The sequence below is a fragment of the Salvelinus namaycush genome, unplaced genomic scaffold, assembly GCF_016432855.1.
Source record: "Salvelinus namaycush isolate Seneca unplaced genomic scaffold, SaNama_1.0 Scaffold301, whole genome shotgun sequence".
Classification (NCBI taxonomy): Eukaryota; Metazoa; Chordata; class Actinopteri; order Salmoniformes; family Salmonidae; genus Salvelinus; species Salvelinus namaycush.
In genome coordinates this window covers 68,059-87,612 of record NW_024059909.1, presented here as the reverse complement: position 1 = coordinate 87,612, position 19,554 = coordinate 68,059, and the positions used below count along the sequence as shown (strand labels likewise).

The following is a 19,554-nucleotide window of genomic DNA, read 5'->3' as shown; positions in this document are numbered from 1 at the left end:
TTCTCATGGGCATGGCTGGTTCAGTATCGTCCCCAGAATCTATTCATTATGGTGTCCCTCAGGGGTCAATTCTGGGCACCATCCTTTTTTTCTGTACAGTCGTGGCCCAAAATTTTGAGAATGACACAAATATTAATTTTCACAAAGTTTGCTGCTTCAGTGTCTTTAGATATTTTTGTCAGATGTTACTATGGAATACTGAAGTATAATGACAAGCATTTCATACGTGTCAAAGGCTTTTATTGACAATTACATGAAGTTGATGCAAAGGGTCAATTTTGCAGTGTTGACCCTTCTTTTTCAGACCTCTGCAATCCGCCCTGGAATGCTGTCAATTAACTTCTGGGCCACATCCTGACTGATGGCAGCCCATTCTTGCATAATCAATGCTTGGAGTTTGTCAGAATTTGTGGGGTTTTGTTTGTCCACCCGCCTCTTGAGGATTGACCACAAGTTCTCAAGGGATTAAGGTCTGGGGAGTTTTCTGGCATGGACCCGAAATATCGATGTTTTGTTCCCGAGCCACTTAGTTATCAATTTTGCCTTATGGCAAGGTGCCATCATGCTGGAAAAGGTATTGTTCGTCACCAAACTGTTCCTGGATGGTTGGGAGAAGTTGCTCTTGGAGGATGTGTTGGTACCATTCTTATTCATGGCTGTGTTCTTAGGCAAAATTGTGAGTGAGCCCACTCCCTTGGCTGAGAAGCAATCCCACACATGAATGGTCTCAGGATGCTTTACGTTGGCATGACACAGGACTGATGGTAGCGCTCACCTTGTCTTCTCCGGACAAGCTTTTCCGGATGCCCAAACAATCGGAAAGGGGATTCATCAGAGAAAATGACTTTACCCCAGTCCTCAGCAGTCCAACCCCTGTACCTTTTGCAGAATATCAGTTTGTCCCTGATGTTTTTCCTGGAGAGAAGTGGCTTCTTTGCTGCCCTTCTTGACACCAGGCCATCCTCCAAAAGTCTTCGCATCACTGTGTGTGCAGATGCACTCACACCCGCTGGACTTCTTGGGCGCCCTGAAGTCTTCTACACAACAATTGAACCACTCTCCTTGAAGTTCTTGATGATCTGATAAATAGTTGATTCAGGTGCAGTCTTACTGGCAGCAATATCCTTGCCTGTGAAGCCCTTTTTGTGCAAAGCAATGATGACGGCACGTGTTTCCTTGCAGGTTACCATGGTTGACAGAGGAAGAACAATGATTCCAAGCACCACCCTCCCTTTGAAGCTTCCAGTCTGTTATTCGAACTCAATCAGCATGACAGAGTGATCTCCAGCCTTGTCCTCGTCAACACTCACACCTGTGTTAACGAGAGAATCACTGACATGATGTCAGCTGGTCCTTTTGTGGCAGGGCTGAAATGCAGTGGAAATGTTTTTGGGGGATTCAGTTCATTTGCATGGCAAAGAGGGACTAACAATTAATTGCAATTCATCTGATCACTCTTCATAACATTCTGGAGCATATGCAAATTGCCATCATACAAACTGAGGCAGCAGACTTTGTGAAAATGAATATTTGTGTCATTCTCAAAACTTTTGGCCATAATCTGTAATCATAACATTCAGTTTCACTGCTATGCGGAAGTACCTTTCACCATTGACCAAGCTAGCATAGCTACCCTTCACCATTAACCAAGCTAGCATAGCTACCCTTCCCCAGTGACCAAGCTAGCATAGCTACCCTTCCCCATTGACCAAGCTAGCGTAGCTACCCTTCCCCATTGACCAAGCTAGCGTAGCTACCCTTCCCCATTGACCAAGCTAGCGTAGCTACCCTTCCCCATTGACCAAGCTAGCGTAGCTACCCTTCCCCATTGACCAAGCTAGCGTAGTTACCCTTCACCATTGACCAAGCTAGCGTAGTTACCCTTCCCCATTGACCAAGCTAGCGTAGTTACCCTTCACCATTGACCAAGCTAGCGTAGTTACCCTTCATCATTAACCAAGCTAGCGTAGTTACCCTTCATCATTGACCAAGCTAGCGTAGTTACCCTTCACCATTGACCAAGCTAGCGTAGCTACCCTTCACCGTTGACCAAGCTAGGTAGCTACCTTCACATTGACAAGCTAGCGTAGCTACCCTTCTCCATTGACCAAGCTAGCGTAGCTACCCTTCACCATTGACCAAGCTAGCGTAGCTACCCTTCACCATTGACCAAGCTAGCGTAGCTACCCTTCACCATTGACCAAGCTAGTGTAGCCTCCCGGGTGGCGCAGTGGTCTAGGGCACTGCATCGCAGTGCTAGCTGCGCCACCAGAGTCTCTGGGTCACGCCCAGGCTTTGTCGCAGCCGGCCCGAACCGGGAGGTCCGTGGGGCGACGCACAATTGGCATAGCGTCGTCCGGGTTAGGGAGGGTTTGGCCGGTAGGGATATTCTTGTCTCAGTATGTAAAATGTAATAAAATGTATGCACTCTACTGTAAGTCGCTCTGGATAAGAGCGTCTGCTAAATGACTAAAATGTAAAATGTAAATGTAAAATGTGTAGCTAACTTCCCCAGTGACCAAGCTAGCGTAGCTACCCTTCACCATTGACCAAGCTAGCGTAGTTACCCTTCATCATTAACCAAGCTAGCGTAGTTACCCTTCATCATTGACCAAGCTAGCGTAGTTACCCTTCACCATTGACCAAGCTAGCGTAGCTACCCTTCACCGTTGACCAAGCTAGCGTAGCTACCCTTCACCATTGACCAAGCTAGCGTAGCTACCCTTCACCATTGACCAAGCTAGTGTAGCTACCCTTCACCGTTGACCAAGCTAGCGTAGCTACCCTTCCCCATTGACCAAGCTAGCGTAGCTACCCTTCACCATTGACCAAGCTAGCGTAGCTGCCCTTCCCCAGTGACCAAGTAGCATAGCTACCCTTCACCATTGACCAAGCTAGCGTAGCTACCCTTCCCCAGTGACCAAGCTAGCGTAGTTACCCTTCCCAGTGACCAAGCTAGCTATAGCTACACCTTCACCCATTGACCAAGCTACGCGTAAAAAAAGCCCCCGCGCACTAGCGTAGCTACCCTTCACCGTTGACCAAGCTAGCGTAGCTACCCTTCCCCATTGACCAAGCTAGCGTAGCTACCCTTCACCATTGACCAAGCTAGCGTAGCTACCCTTCACCAATGATAAGAAATCAGAGGTTGTTGTATTTGGTCCCCACCTTGAAGGAACTCAGATTGTAGATAACCTTAGTACTTCTTCCACAAATGTAAAGCATAAAGAGGCGTTTAATATATGATAAAACATTATTAAAATATATATTCTCCTTCCTCCTGTAACGGCTGTCTAATTCCTCCTCCTCGGATGAGGAGAAGGAGTAGGGATCGGACCAAAACGCAGCGGTAGATGAATACATGAATGAATTTATTTAAAGACAAGACGAACACGAAAAAACACTTTGAAAAATTACAAAACAACAAAACGACGTAGACAGACCTGAACTTGAGAACTTACAATATAACACGAAGAACAGGAACAGACTAACCAAACGAACGAACACGAAACAGTCCCGTGTGGTGACACAGACACAGACACAGGAACAATCACCCACAAACAAACAGTGAGAACAGCCTACCTTAATATGGTTCTCAATCAGAGGAAACGTCAAACACCTGCCTCTAATTGAGAACCATATCAGGCAACACATTTAACCCAACATAGAAACACATAACATAGAATGCCCACCCCAACTCACGCCCTGACCAACTAAACACATACAAAAACAAGGAAAACAGGTCAGGAACGTGACACCTCCTGTCTTTGTTTCTTTGTTAGGACTTGTGTTTTATTATTTAATGATGTGAAGCACTTTGTTACTTTTATTGAAAAGCACTATACAAATAGTTAATCTTATTATTATTAGTAGTATCATTATTATTATTATGTGTATGTCTTATGCATTGTACAGTTTACATGTGTTATGTGCTTGTTTAAATTGAGCTTAATTATGAAATGTATGGGATTTTCTGTTTTGATGATTTGACCCCTGATATTCTTGTTGGTGCTCTCCATCCCTTCAGACTACCCATGGCGGTTCCCTAACTCTGCAATGGACTCCAACATCATCAAGTGGCTGTATTTACCTGACTTCCACACCAACCCCAACCCAATCTTTCTTGTCTGTATGTATCATACTGCTCTGTCGGTGTATTATGGATCGGTATGGACAGGGTTAATAGAATGGATTATATTGCCTCAGTCTCTATCTACATTTTGGTTAGCTATTAAATTGCTATGAAGCTAATATATGCTTTCCTAAATCCTCCCCTTGCCACGTCCTTCTCTCCTCTCTCCTCTCTCTTTTTTCTCCTCTCCTCTCCTCTCCTCTCCTCTCCTCTCCTCTCCTCTCCTCTCCTCTCCTCTCCTCTATAGATGACTTCATGCTCCTTCTCTGCGCCTCACTCCAGAAGAGTATATTTGAAGAGGAGAACAAGGCAGCCGTCCGTCTCATGGCCGGAGACAACGTGGAGATCTGTAGAGACCTCGACGCCGCCTCCTTCAGCGTTCACAACCCTGTCCCCGACTTTATACATTCCAGGTAGTGACTATACCATTATACCATGGAGAGTGATGCATATGAGCATGTATGTTACAGTATGTTACTGTATGTTACAGAGGTGCAGCCCAGTGAAGTACCAACCAGAAGCTCTCACCTTGATTGCGCTAGGCAGCAAGCGAGGAAGGCAGATCCGATGGGAGGATAGGGAGAGACAGGAAAAGAGGATAGCCATTGATTGTGTCCTGTTCTAACATTACAGTGTTTTGATGCTCAGAGTGGAGAGCTCTTTCATTATGGCACTCTGTGTCCATCAACAGCAGTAGTTAAGGACAGAGCACTAGCACACTACCTTCCATCCCAAACCATGCTCTGGCCTGCATCCCAAACCATGCTCTAGTCTGCATCCCAAACCATGCTCTAGTCTGCATCCCAAACCATGCTCTGGCCTGCATCCCAAACCATGCTCTAGTCTGCATCCCAAACCATGCTCTAGTCTGCATCCCAAACCATGCTCTGGCCTGCATCCCAAACCATGCTCTAGTCTGCATCCCAAACCATGCTCTGGCCTGCATCCCAAACCATGCTCTAGTCTGCATCCCAAACCATGCTCTGGCCTGCATCCCAAACCATGCTCTAGTCTGCATCCCAAACCATGCTCTAGTCTGCATCCCAAACCATGCTCTGGCCTGCATCCCAAACCATGCTCTAGTCTGCATCCCAAACCATGCTCTGGCCTGCATCCCAAACCATGCTCTAGTCTGCATCCCAAACCATGCTCTAGTCTGCATCCCAAACCATGCTCTAGTCTGCATCCCAAACCATGCTCTGGTCTGCATCCCAAACCATGCTCTGGCCTGCATCCCAAACCATGCTCTAGTCTGCATCCCAAACCATGCTCTGGCCTGCATCCCAAACCATGCTCTAGTCTGCATCCCAAACCATGCTCTAGTCTGCATCCCAAACCATGCTCTAGTCTGCATCCCAAACCATGCTCTAGTCTGCATCCCAAACCATGCTCTAGTCTGCATCCCAAACCATGCTCTAGTCTGCGTTCCAAATGGCACCCTATTCCCTATAGTGTACTACTGTTGACCAGGGTTGCCCAGCCATCAGCCCTTGTTCCCCGGCACTTATACCTCTGGTTTTTCCACGTATCAGATTCCTGATATAGAGGTAGAGAGAAGTCCATCATCTATAAGACATTCTGTCCAATCAGTGTCTGCCACTCTGGCCCACTTTCCAGACCTCTCTCTATCGATTCCATTTCCAATTCAATTCAATTTAAGGGGCTTTATTGGCATGGGAAACGTGCCAATAGATAATAAACAATATCAAATGAACAGTAAACATTACACTCACAGAAGTTCCAAACTAATGTAACGGATGTGACACTAATAAAGACATTTCAAATGTCATATTATGTATTTATACAGTGTTGTAACGATGTACAAATAGTTAATTAAAGTACAAAAGGGAAAATAAATAAACAGAAATATGGATTGTATTTAGAATGGTGTTTGTTCTTCACTGGTTGCCCCTTTCTTGTGGCAACAGGTCACAAATCTTGCTGCTGTGATGGCACACGGTGGTATTTCACCAAGTAGATATTGTAGTTTACCCTGGATAGCCAGGGTCACAGTTCAACACTCAGACATAATTTACTAACGAAGCATTTGTGTTTAGTGAGTCTGCCAGATCAGAGGCAGTAGGGATGACCAGGGATGTTCTCTGTTTAGTGAGTCCTCCAGATCAGAGGCAGTAGGGATGACCAGGGATGTTCTCTGTTTAGTGAGTCCTCCAGATCAGAGGCAGCAGGGATGACCAGGGATGTTCTCTGTTTAGTGAGTCCTCCAGATCAGAGGCAGCAGGGATGACCAGGGATGTTCTCTTGATAAGTGTGTGAATTGGACCATTTTCCTGTCCTGCTAAGCATTCAAAATGTAATGAGTACTTTTGGGTGTTAGGGAATATGTAAGGAGTAAAAAGTGCATTATTTTCTTTAGGAATGAATTGTCAAAAATATAAATAGTAAAATAGTCTCTCTCTTTCTCTCTCTCTTGCTCTCCCTATCTCTCTCTCTCTCTCTCTCCCTCTCTCTCCCTATCTCTCTCTCTCCCTATCTCTCTCTCTCTCCCTATCTCTCTCTCTCTCCCTATCTCTCTCTCTCTCTCTCTCTCCCTATCTCTCTATCTCTCCCTATCTCTCTCTGTCTCTCCCTTCTCTCTCCCTATCTCTCTCTCTCTCTGTCTCCCTCCATCCCTCTCTCTCATACAGTAGATACCTGTAGTGACAGACATGGATCGGGTTTCAAGTCAACCCCATATATTATATTATCCACTGTAGGCTCCAAGTATTGATCGATCATCAGACGTTTACTGTAAGCCTGACCATTATTGATCTCGTTAAGATGATGTGATTGATGGATATATGACAGATTATATTACAGAACATGTTGCTTTTTGTTATTGCAGCTCAATGTCTTAATGATGTATCTGTTATGATGACAGACAGCAGGGTGTCTTCTCATGTAGGTAAAGTGGTCAGACTAACTGGGTTTGAACCCGCACTACAGGACTGTGTTAGCCCCCTGAGCTAAAGCCTAGCAACACATTGGACACATTGTTGCTTTATTTCCCTTCTCGTTTTCTAGTTGAGTCGTTTAGCAGACGTTCTGATCCAGAGTCACTACAGTAGTGAGTCATTTAGCAGACTCTCTGATCCAGAGACACTACAGTAGTGAGTCATTTAGCAGACTCTCTGATCCAGAGCCACTACAGTAGTGAGTCATTTAACAGACTCTCTGATCCAGAACCACTACAGTAGTGAGTCATTTAACAGACTCTCTGATCCAGAGACACTACAGTAGTGAGTCATTTAACAGACTCTCTGATCCAGAGCCACTACAGTAGGGAGTCATTTAGCAGACTCTCTGATCCAGAGCCACTACAGTAGTGAGTCATTTAGCAGACTCTCTGATCCAGAGCCACTACAGTAGTGAGTCGTTTAGCAGACTCTCTGATCCAGAGACACTACAGTAGTGAGTATTAAAGGAATTTTGATTCCTGTTTATTAACCAATTCAATTAAAACACTCTGCCCATAAATAAGAATTTGTAAGATAATTATCAGCATAAAATGGACAGATACCAGTCTTAAAATCAATCAATCAATAGCGTTTATTCTCGAGAGTACTGATCATAATACATTTTACATCAGGTTATATAATAAAGATGATGTCATAGGTTTTAATGTCCAACCTCCTCTCGGATACAATGGCAATACAGTTCGAGTTCTCATTACTGTCTGCCACCTGTTAAACTATCTACAACCAACTCAAGGTCTCTCCCCTCCCTGGGTAGAGACATCATTCTAGCCTGTCTGAAGATAAACCCATTCTTTCTAACAAGGAACACATAACATTCAACATTTATGAGTTATAATTCTAAGTCAAATGTATACATATTTTAGTCATTAAACACAAAAATCCCGTAACAGTGAATCGTTTAGCAGACTCTCTGATCCAGAGACACTACAGTAGTGAGTCATTTAACAGACTCTGATCCAGAGCCACTACAGTAGTGAGTCATTTAACAGACTCTCTGATCCAGAGCCACTACAGTAGTGAGTCATTTAACAGACTCTCTGATCCAGAGCCACTACAGTAGTGAGTCATTTAACAGACTCTTATCTAGAGACACTTACAGCAGTGATTAGGGTTAAGTGCCTCTGTACATGGGCACACGCACTGATTATTCACCTAGTCGGCTCTGGGATTAACCGTTAGTCTACCTGGGATTAACCGCTAGGCTACCTGGGATGAACCGCTAGGCTACCTGGGATGAACCGCTAGGCTACCTGGGATTAACCGCTAGTCTACCTGGGATTAACCGTTAGTCTACCTGGGTTTAACTGCTAGGCTACCTGGAATGAACCGCTAGGCTACCTGGGATTAACCGCTAGGCTTCCTGGGATGAACCGCTAGTCTACCTGGGATTAACCGCTAGTCTACCTGGGATTAACCGCTAGTCTACCTGGGATTAACCGCTAGGCTACCTGGGATGAACCGCTAGGCTACCTGGGATGAACCGCTAGGCTACCTGGGATGAACCGCTAGGCTACCTGGGATGAACCGCTAGTCTACCTGGGATTAACCGCTAGTCTACCTGGGATGAACCGCTAGGCTACCTGGGATGAACCGCTAGGCTACCTGGGATGAACCGTTAGTCTACCTGGGATTAACCGCTAGGCTACCTGGGATGAACCGCTAGGCTACCTGGGATGAACCGCTAGTCTACCTGGGATGAACCGCTAGGCTACCTGGGATTAACCGCTAGTCTGGGATTAACCGTTAGTCTACCTGAGATTAACCACTTGTCTACCTGCATGTCCTCTTCTTTCCTCTCCTTCTCTCCTCTCCTCCTCCAGGTCCTACCTGGACATGCTGAAGGTCATCACGTTCAGCTACCTGTTCTGGTTCGTCCTCACCATCATCTTCATCACCGGCACCACGCGTATCAGCCTCTTCTGTTTGGGCTATATAGTGGGATGTTTCTACTTCCTGCTGTTCGGCAGGGAGCTGCTGCTCAAGCCAATCAAAAACATCATCCACTACTGGGACTTCCTGATCGCCTATAACGTGTTTGTGATCACCATGAAGAACATCCTGTCTGTGAGTAGGACACACACACACGCACACACACACACACACACACACACGCACACACACACACACACACACACACACACACACACACACACACACAGTAGGACATACGATTCCACTTTAAACGAACAACAACTCACAAAGGCTTCACAGAGCATTGGTAAAGTCTTCATAAGCACTACATAGATGCTTCACAAATCATAAGAAATGTCATACTACTGAGATGGTGATATAAAAATGTCCTTCCGTCCGGTAGTTTGTCATAATGTGACGTAAAGCCTTTTTGCTTCCATTTATCTGAAGTAGTGCACTTTTTAAAGGTAAATAGGGGGATGTGAGATACGGCATCTGATATCTTGTCTCCGTGTTCAGATCCTGGCCTGTGGTTACATCAACGTCCTGTCGGTGCGTTATAAAAGGAATATGTGTGATTTGAGATGAGATGTGGCCTCTGATTCCTCGTCTCTGTGTTGTGTTCAGATCCTGGCCTGTGGCTACATCAACGTCCTGGTGGTCAACAACTGTTGGCTGATCCAGCTTCTCAGTCTGGCCTGCACCATCAAGGAGTATAAGGTCATCACCAACATAGACTTCACACGTAAGTCATGAAGCAATGAAACCATGTTTTATGAACGGGATGAAATGTAGATATGATGTTACTAAAGGTGTTCCATCTGCTCCATCTGTCTTCTCCATCTTTCTTCTACATCTGTCTTCTACATCTGTCTTCTCCATCCATCTTCTCCATATGTCTGCTCCATCTGTCTGCTCCATCTGTCTTCTCTGTCTGTCTTCTCCATCTGTCTTCTCCATCCATCTTCTCCATCTTTCTTCTCCATCTGCTCCATCCATCTGCTCCATATGTCTGCTCTGTCTGTCTTCTCCATCTGTCTTCTCCATCCATCTTCTCTATCTATCTTCTTCATCTTCTCCATCTGCTCCACCCATCTTCTCCATCTGCTCCGTCTTCTCCATCCGTCGGCTCAATCTATCCTCTCCATCTGCTCCATCTGTCTGCTCCATCTGTCTGCTCCACCCATCTTCTCCATCTGCTCCATCTGTCTTCTCCATCTGTCTGCTCCATCTGTCTGCTCCACATGTCTGCTCCATCTGTCTTCTCCATCTGTCACTCCATCTGCTCCATCTGTCTGCTCTGTATGTCTTCTCAATCTGTCTTCTCTATCTATCTTCTTCATCTTCTCCATCTGTCTGCTCCATTGGTCTGCTCCATCTGTCTTCTCCATATTCTCCATCTGTCTGCTCCACTCATCTTCTCCATCTGCTCCATCTGTCTTCTCCACTCATCTTCTCCATCTGCTCCATCTGTCTTCTCCATCTGTCTTCTCCATCTGACTGCTCCATCTGCTCCATCTGTCTGCTCCATCTGTCTCTCCATATGCTCCATCTGTCTGCTCCACCTGTGTTCTCCATCTGTCTGCTCCATGTGTCTCCTCCATCTACTCCATGTGTCTGCTGGTTGTGTATTCTATGTGTGTCTGTCTGTCCGTGTTGTCTCTAGCTGCGGACGGTGGTAAGAAGTGTGATCTGCCCAGCGACGAGGCTGGGATCATCTGGGACAGTATCTGTTTCGCCTTCCTGCTGTTGCAGAGACGTGTCTTCATGAGTTACTACTTCCTACATGTGGTGGCTGACATCAGGGCCTCACAGATACTGGCCTCCAGGTATACACTTACTGTGTGTGTGTCTTCATGAAGCTAATACTTCCTACATGTGGTGGCTGACATCAGGGCCTCACAGATACTGGCCTCCAGGTATACACTTACTGTGTGTGTGTCTTCATGAAGCTAATAATTCCTAAGCTTTGTGTCCAAACTACCTCCATTAACTAACTATTTGTATCTGTTCTCACCCTGCTGTAGTACTGTGATGTCATCATGTATCTGTTCTCACCCTGCTGTGGTACTGTGATGTCATCATGTATCTGTTCTCACCCTGCTGTAGTACTGTGATGTCATCACGTATCTGTGATGTCATCATGTATCTGTTCTCACCCTGCTGTGGTACTGTGATGTCATCATGTATCTGTTCTCACCCTGCTGTAGTACTGTGATGTCATCATGTAGCTGTTCTCACCCTGCTGTAGTACTGTGATGTCATCATGTATCTGTTCTCACCCTGCTGTAGTACTGTGATGTCATCATGTATCTGTTCTCACCCTGCTGTAGTACTGTGATGTCATCATGTATCTGTTCTCACCCTGCTGTGGTACTGTGATGTCATCATGTATCTGTTCTCACCCTGCTGTAGTACTGTGATGTCATCATGTATTCGTTCTTACCCTGCTGTGATACTGTGATGTCATCATGTATCTGTTCTCACCCTGCTGTAGTACTGTGATGTCATCATGTATCTGTTCTCACCCTGCTGTGGTACTGTGATGTCATCATGTATCTGTTCTCACCCTGCTGTAGTACTGTGATGTCATCATGTATCTGTTCTCACCCTGCTGTGGTACTGTGATGTCATCATGTATCTGTTCTCACCCTGCTGTAGTACTGTGATGTCATCATGTATCTGTTCTTACCCTGCTGTAGTACTGTGATGTCATCATGTAGCTGTTCTCACCCTGCTGTAGTACTGTGATGTCATCATGTATCTGTTCTTACCCTGCTGTAGTACTGTGATGTCATCATGTATCTGTTCTCACCCTGCTGTGGTACTGTGATGTCATCATGTATCTGTGATGTCATCATGTATCTGTTCTCACCCTGCTGTGGTACTGTGATGTCATCATGTATCTGTTCTCACCCTGCTGTGGTACTGTGATGTCATCATGTATCTGTTCTCACCCTGCTGTAGTACTGTGATGTCATCATGTATCTGTTCTCACCCTGCTGTAGTACTGTGATGTCATCATGTATCTGTTCTCACCCTGCTGTGGTACTGTGATGTCATCATGTATCTGTTCTCACCCTGCTGTAGTACTGTGATGTCATCATGTATCTGTGATGTCATCATGTAGCTGTTCTCACCCTGCTGTGGTACTGTGATGTCATCATGTATCTGTTCTTACCCTGCTGTAGTACTGTGATGTCATCATGTATCTGTTCTCACCCTGCTGTAGTACTGTGATGTCATCATGTATCTGTTCTTACCCTGCTGTAGTACTGTGATGTCATCATGTATCTGTTCTTACCCTGCTGTAGTACTGTGATGTCATCATGTATCTGTTCTTACCCTGCTGTAGTACTGTGATGTCATCATGTATCTGTTCTTACCCTGCTGTAGTACTGTGATGTCATCATGTATCTGTTCTTACCCTGCTGTGGTACTGTGATGTCATCATGTATCTGTTCTTACCCTGCTGTAGTACTGTGATGTCATCATGTATCTGTTCTTACCCTGCTGTAGTACTGTGATGTCATCATGTATCTGTTCTTACCCTGCTGTAGTACTGTGATGTCATCATGTATCTGTTCTCACCCTGCTGTGGTACTGTGATGTCATCATGTATCTGTTCTCACCCTGCTGTAGTACTGTGATGTCATCATGTATCTGTTCTCACCCTGCTGTAGTACTGTGATGTCATCATGTATCTGTGATGTCATCATGTATCTGTTCTCACCCTGCTGTGGTACTGTGATGTCATCATGTATCTGTTCTCACCCTGCTGTAGTACTGTGATGTCATCATGTATCTGTGATGTCATCATGTAGCTGTTCTCACCCTGCTGTAGTACTGTGATGTCATCATGTAGCTGTTCTCACCCTGCTGTAGTACTGTGATGTCATCATGTATCTGTTCTCACCCTGCTGTAGTACTGTGATGTCATCATGTATCCGTTCTTACCCTGCTGTGGTACTGTGATGTCATCATGTATCTGTTCTTACCCTGCTGTAGTACTGTGATGTCATCATGTATCTGTTCTTACCCTGCTGTAGTACTGTGATGTCATCATGTATCTGTTCTTACCCTGCTGTAGTACTGTGATGTCATCATGTATCTGTTCTCACCCTGCTGTAGTACTGTGATGTCATCATGTATCTGTTCTCACCCTGCTGTAGTACTGTGATGTCATCATGTATCTGTTCTCACCCTGCTGTAGTACTGTGATGTCATCATGTATCTGTGATGTCATCATGTATCTGTTCTCACCCTGCTGTGGTACTGTGATGTCATCATGTATCTGTTCTCACCCTGCTGTAGTACTGTGATGTCATCATGTATCTGTGATGTCATCATGTATTTGTTTTCACCCTGCTGTAGTACTGTGATGTCATCATGTATCTGTTCTCACCCTGCTGTAGTACTGTGATGTCATCATGTATCTGTTCTCACCCTGCTGTAGTACTGTGATGTCATCATGTATCTGTTCTCACCCTGCTGTAGTACTGTGATGTCATCATGTATCTGTTCTCACCCTGCTGTAGTACTGTGATGTCATCATGTATCTGTTCTCACCCTGCTGTAGTACTGTGATGTCATCATGTATCTGTTCTCACCCTGCTGTGGTACTGTGATGTCATCATGTATCTGTTCTCACCCTGCTGTAGTACTGTGATGTCATCATGTATTCGTTCTTACCCTGCTGTGATACTGTGATGTCATCATGTATCTGTTCTCACCCTGCTGTAGTACTGTGATGTCATCATGTATCTGTTCTCACCCTGCTGTGGTACTGTGATGTCATCATGTATCTGTTCTCACCCTGCTGTAGTACTGTGATGTCATCATGTATCTGTTCTCACCCTGCTGTAGTACTGTGATGTCATCATGTATCTGTGATGTCATCATGTAGCTGTTCTCACCCTGCTGTAGTACTGTGATGTCATCATGTATCTGTTCTCACCCTGCTGTAGTACTGTGATGTCATCATGTATCTGTTCTCACCCTGCTGTGGTACTGTGATGTCATCATGTATCTGTTCTCACCCTGCTGTGGTACTGTGATGTCATCATGTATCTGTTCTCACCCTGCTGTAGTACTGTGATGTCATCATGTATCTGATGTCATCATGTAGCTGTTATCACCCTGCTGTAGTACTGTGATGTCATCATGTATCTGTTCTTACCCTGCTGTAGTACTGTGATGTCATCATGTATCTGTTCTTACCCTGCTGTAGTACTGTGATGTCATCATGTATCTGTTCTTACCCTGCTGTAGTACTGTGATGTCATCATGTATCTGTTCTTACCCTGCTGTAGTACTGTGATGTCATCATGTATCTGTTCTTACCCTGCTGTAGTACTGTGATGTCATCATGTATCTGTTCTTACCCTGCTGTGGTACTGTGATGTCATCATGTATCTGTTCTTACCCTGCTGTAGTACTGTGATGTCATCATGTATCTGTTCTTACCCTGCTGTAGTACTGTGATGTCATCATGTATCTGTTCTTACCCTGCTGTAGTACTGTGATGTCATCATGTATCTGTTCTCACCCTGCTGTGGTACTGTGATGTCATCATGTATCTGTTCTCACCCTGCTGTGGTACTGTGATGTCATCATGTATCTGTTTTCACCCTGCTGTGGTACTGTGATGTCATCATGTATCTGTTCTCACCCTGCTGTGGTACTGTGATGTCATCATGTATCTGTTCTCACCCTGCTGTGGTACTGTGATGTCATCATGTATCTGTTCTCACCCTGCTGTGGTACTGTGATGTCATCATGTATCTGTTCTCACCCTGCTGTAGTACTGTGATGTCATCATGTATCTGTTCTCACCCTGCTGTGGTACTGTGATGTCATCATGTGTCTGTGATGTCATCATGTATCTGTGATGTCATCATGTATCTGTGGTGTCATCATGTATATGTGATGTCATCATGTATCTGTGATGTGATGATGTATCTGTGATGTCATCATGTATGTGTGATGTCATCATGTATCTGTGATGTCATCATGTATCTGTGATGTGATGATGTATGTGTGTGTTTCAGAGGGGCTGAATTGTTCCAGGCCACTATAGTGAAGGCAGTCAGAGCCAAACTGGAGGAAGAGGAGCAGTCTATGGAACAGCTGAAGAGACAGTAAGTCCAGGTGTTTCTGTACATTCAGAGCTGCAGAGATTCATAACCATTAAAGGCACACACTTTTTCAGAGTTGGATTGGTGCAATGTGATATAAAGTACACTGGACCCTCTTCAATTCGCCTACCGCCCTGACAGATCCACGAACGATGCAATCACCATTGCACTTCACACTGCCCTCACCCACCATTGCACTTCACACTGCCCTCACCCACCATTGCACTTCACACTGCCCTCACCCACCATTGCACTTCACACTGCCCTCACCCACCATTGCACTTCACACTGCCCTCACCCACCATTGCACTTCACACTGCCCTCACCCACCATTGCACTTCACACTGCCCTCACCCACCTGGACCAGATTAATGCATATGTGAGGATGCTGTTCATTGACTACAGCCTCGGCGCTCAATTTAGCTCATTAGAAAGCTCACGGCCCTGGGTCTCTACTCCTCCCTATGCAACTGGGTCCTGGACTTCGTGACAGGCCGCCCCTCCAGGTGATGAACATAGGCAACATTACCTCCTCGACACTGATTCTCAACACGGGGGTCCCACCAGGGTGTGTCCTCAGTCCGTTCCTGTACTCCGTGTATACCCACGACCGAGTGGCCTCACACAGTTCTAACTCCATCGTCAAGTTAGCTGACGACACGACAGTAGTAGGCCTGATCGCCAACAACAACGACGGTGTGGTGCCAGGAAAACAACCTCTCTCTCAACATCTGTAAAACAAAGGAGCTGATTGTGGACATGGGAAGGAGGAACCAGGCTGGACACGCCACCATCCTCATCAACGGGGGCCGCCGTGGACACGGGTCAATAACTTCAAATTCCTCGGCATCCACGTCTCAGAGAAGCTGAAATGGTGTAACCACACGGACACCTTAGTGAAGAAGGCAAGACTTTGACTCTTCAACCTCTGGATGCTGAAGAAATTCGGGCTGTCCCTGAGGGCCCTCACAGTGTTCTACAGGAGCACCATCGAGAGCATACTGTCGGGCTGCATCACAGTGTTCTATAGGAGCACCGTCGAGAGCATACTGTCGGGCTGCATCACAATGTTCTACAGGAGCACCGTCGAGAGCATACTGTCAGGCTGCATCACAGTGTTCTATAGGAGCACCGTCGAGAGCATACTGTCAGGCTGCATCACAGTGTTCTATAGGAGCACCGTCGAGAGCATACTGTCAGGCTGCATCACAGTGTTCTACAGGAGCACCGTCGAGAGCATACTGTCAGGCTGCATCACAGTGTTCTACAGGAGCACCGTCGAGAGCATACTGTCAGGCTGCATCACAGTGTTCTACAGGAGCACCGTCGAGAGCATACTGTCGGGCTGCATCACAGTGTTCTACAGGAGCACCATCGAGAGCATACTGTCAGGCTGCATCACAGTGTTCTATAGGAGCACCGTCGAGAGCATACTGTCAGGCTGCATCACAGTGTTCTACAGGAGCACCGTCGAGAGCATACTGTCAGACTGCATCACAGTGTTCTACAGGAGCACCGTCGAGAGCATACTGTCAGGCTGCATCACAGTGTTCTACAGGAGCACCGTCGAGAGCATACTGTCAGACTGCATCACAGCCTGGTACAGCAAACTCTACCGCGGTTGACCGCAAGGCTCTTCAGAGGGTGATTACGTGCAGGCGAACGCACCATTGGGTGCACAGCGCCTGCCCTCCAGGATACCTACAACACCAGGTGTCGCAGGAAGGCCAAGAAGATCATCAGGGACCCCACTCAAACCTGTTCTCCCCACTTCCAACACTCAGACACGGGCAGTACACCCTAAACTCTCCCTGACCTGCTGCTCCCACATGGACGGGCCTTCTCCTGTTGAAGTGGTTCAGATGTATATTAGTATATATAGTATGTATATTAGTATATATAGTATATAGTATATATAGTACATATAGTATGTATATATAGTATATATAGTATATAGTATATTTAGTATGTAAATTAGTATATATAGTATATATTATATATAGTATGTATATTAGTATATATAGTATAATTAGTATGTATATAAGTATATATAATATATATAGTATGTATATTAGTATATATAGTATATAGTATATATAGTATATAGTATGTATATTAGTATATATAGTATGTATATTAGTATATATAGTATATATATTATGCATATTAGTATGTATAGTATATATAGTATGTATAGTAGTATATAGTATATATAGTATGTATATTAGTATGTATAGTATATATAGTATGTATATTAGTATATATAGTATATATAGTATGTATATTAATATATATAGTATATAGTATGTATATTAGTATATATAGTATATGGTATGTATATTGGTATATATAGTATATAGTATGTATATTAGTATATATAGTATGTAGTATGATTATTAGTATATATAGTATATAGTATGTATATTAGTATATATAGTATATCGTATGTATATTGGTATATATAGTATATCGTATGTATATTGGTATATATAGTATATAGTATGTATATTAGTATATATAGTATATAGTATGCATATTAGTATATATAGTATATAGTATGTATATTAGTGGATATAGTATGTATATTAGTATATATAGTATATAGTATGTATATTAGTATATATAGTATGTATATTAGTATATTTCGTATGTATCTTAGTATATATAGTATATAGTATATATAGTATGTATATTAGTATATATGGTATATAGTATATATATATCATATAGTCTATAGTATATATAGTATGTATATTAGTATATATAGTATATAGTATATATATTATGTATATTAGAATATATAGTATATAGTATAGTATACGTATATGTATATGTATATTATGTATATTATGTATATTAGTATATATAGTATATAGTATGTATATTAGTATATATAGTATATAGTATGTATATTAGTACTAAATTAGTACTAAATTAACTTCTGTATTGTTTTTATTTCATTCAGTACTCATGCTGTCCCCCCCTATGGTCATTCCCCCCTATGGTCACCCCCCCATGGTCACCCCCCCTATGGTCATCCCCCCTATGGTCATTCCCCCCTATGGTCATTCCCCCCTATGGTCATTCCCCCCTATGGTCATTCCCCCCTATGGTCATTCCCCCCTATGGTCATTCCCCCCTATGGTCATTCCCCCCTATGGTCATTCCCCCCCTATGGTCATTCCCCCCCTATGGTCATTCCCCCCCTATGGTCATTCCCCCCCTATGGTCATTCCCCCCCTATGGTCATTCCCCCCCTATGGTCATTCCCCCCCTATGGTCATTCCCCCCCTATGGTCATTCCCCCCCTATGGTCATTCCCCCCCTATGGTCATTCCCCCCCTATGGTCATTCCCCCCCTATGGTCATTCCCCCCCTATGGTCATTCCCCCCCTATGGTCATTCCCCCCCTATGGTCATTCCCCCCCTATGGTCATTCCCCCCCTATGGTCATTCCCCCCTATGGTCATTCCCCCCATGGTCATTCCCCCTATGGTCATTCCCCCCTATGGTCATCCCTCCTATGGTCATTCACCCCTATTGAGTCACAACCCTGTCACAACTCTGTTCCCCCCACACTCTGTTCCCCCCCTCTCTCTTCACCCCCCTTTATCTCTATCTCCCCCCTCTCTCTCTTCTCTACACCCCACCCCCCTTTCTCTCTCCCCCCTCTCTCTCTCTCTCTCCACCCCACCTCTATCTCCCCCCTCTCTCTCTCTCTCCACCACCCTCTCTCTCTCTCTCTCCCCACTCTCTCTATCTCCCCCCTCTCTCACTCTCCACCCCACCTCTATCTCCCCCCTCTCTCTATCTCTCTCTCTATTTCTCAGGATGGACCGTATAAAGCAGCGGCAGGAGAAGTTTAAGCGAGGGAATAAAATGTTGAGCCAAGAGTCAGGAGACAGAGAGAACCCCATCCATCCACAGGAGTCAGGAGACAGAGAGAACCCCATCCATCCACAGGAGTCAGGAGACAGAGAGAACCCCATCCATCCACAGGAGTCAGGAGACAGAGAGAACCCCATCCATCCACAGGAGTCAGGAGACAGAGAGAACCCCATCCATCCACAGGAGTCAGGAGACAGAGAGAACCCCATCCATCCACAGGAGTCAGGAGACAGAGAGAACCCCATCCATCCACAGGAGTCAGGAGACAGAGAGAACCCCATCCATCCACAGGAGTCAGGAGACAGAGAGAACCCCATCCATCCACAGGAGTCAGGAGACAGAGAGAACCCCATCCATCCACAGGAGTCAGGAGACAGAGAGAACCCCATCCATCCACAGGAGTCAGGAGACAGAGAGAACCCCATCCATCCACAGGAGCAGAAGGGTGAGGGCGAGGATGAGGATGATGACGGTGTTGTTCTCATGGAATGTTTAGGAAACCCTGGAA

The 19,554-nt window shown here is 45.1% G+C and overlaps 1 protein-coding gene across 1 annotated transcript in view; it reads left to right on the top strand.

Annotated features, from left to right (window-relative positions):
- Positions 1-19,554, top strand: part of LOC120039812 (piezo-type mechanosensitive ion channel component 2-like) — a 175,871-nt gene that overhangs the window by 96,867 nt on the left and 59,450 nt on the right. The window contains 7 exon segments of the mRNA XM_038985183.1: positions 4,028-4,129; positions 4,380-4,545; positions 8,931-9,174; positions 9,649-9,766; positions 10,688-10,850; positions 15,072-15,161; positions 18,989-19,518. Of these exon segments, the coding sequence (XP_038841111.1) occupies positions 4,028-4,129; positions 4,380-4,545; positions 8,931-9,174; positions 9,649-9,766; positions 10,688-10,850; positions 15,072-15,161; positions 18,989-19,518 (1,413 nt within the window).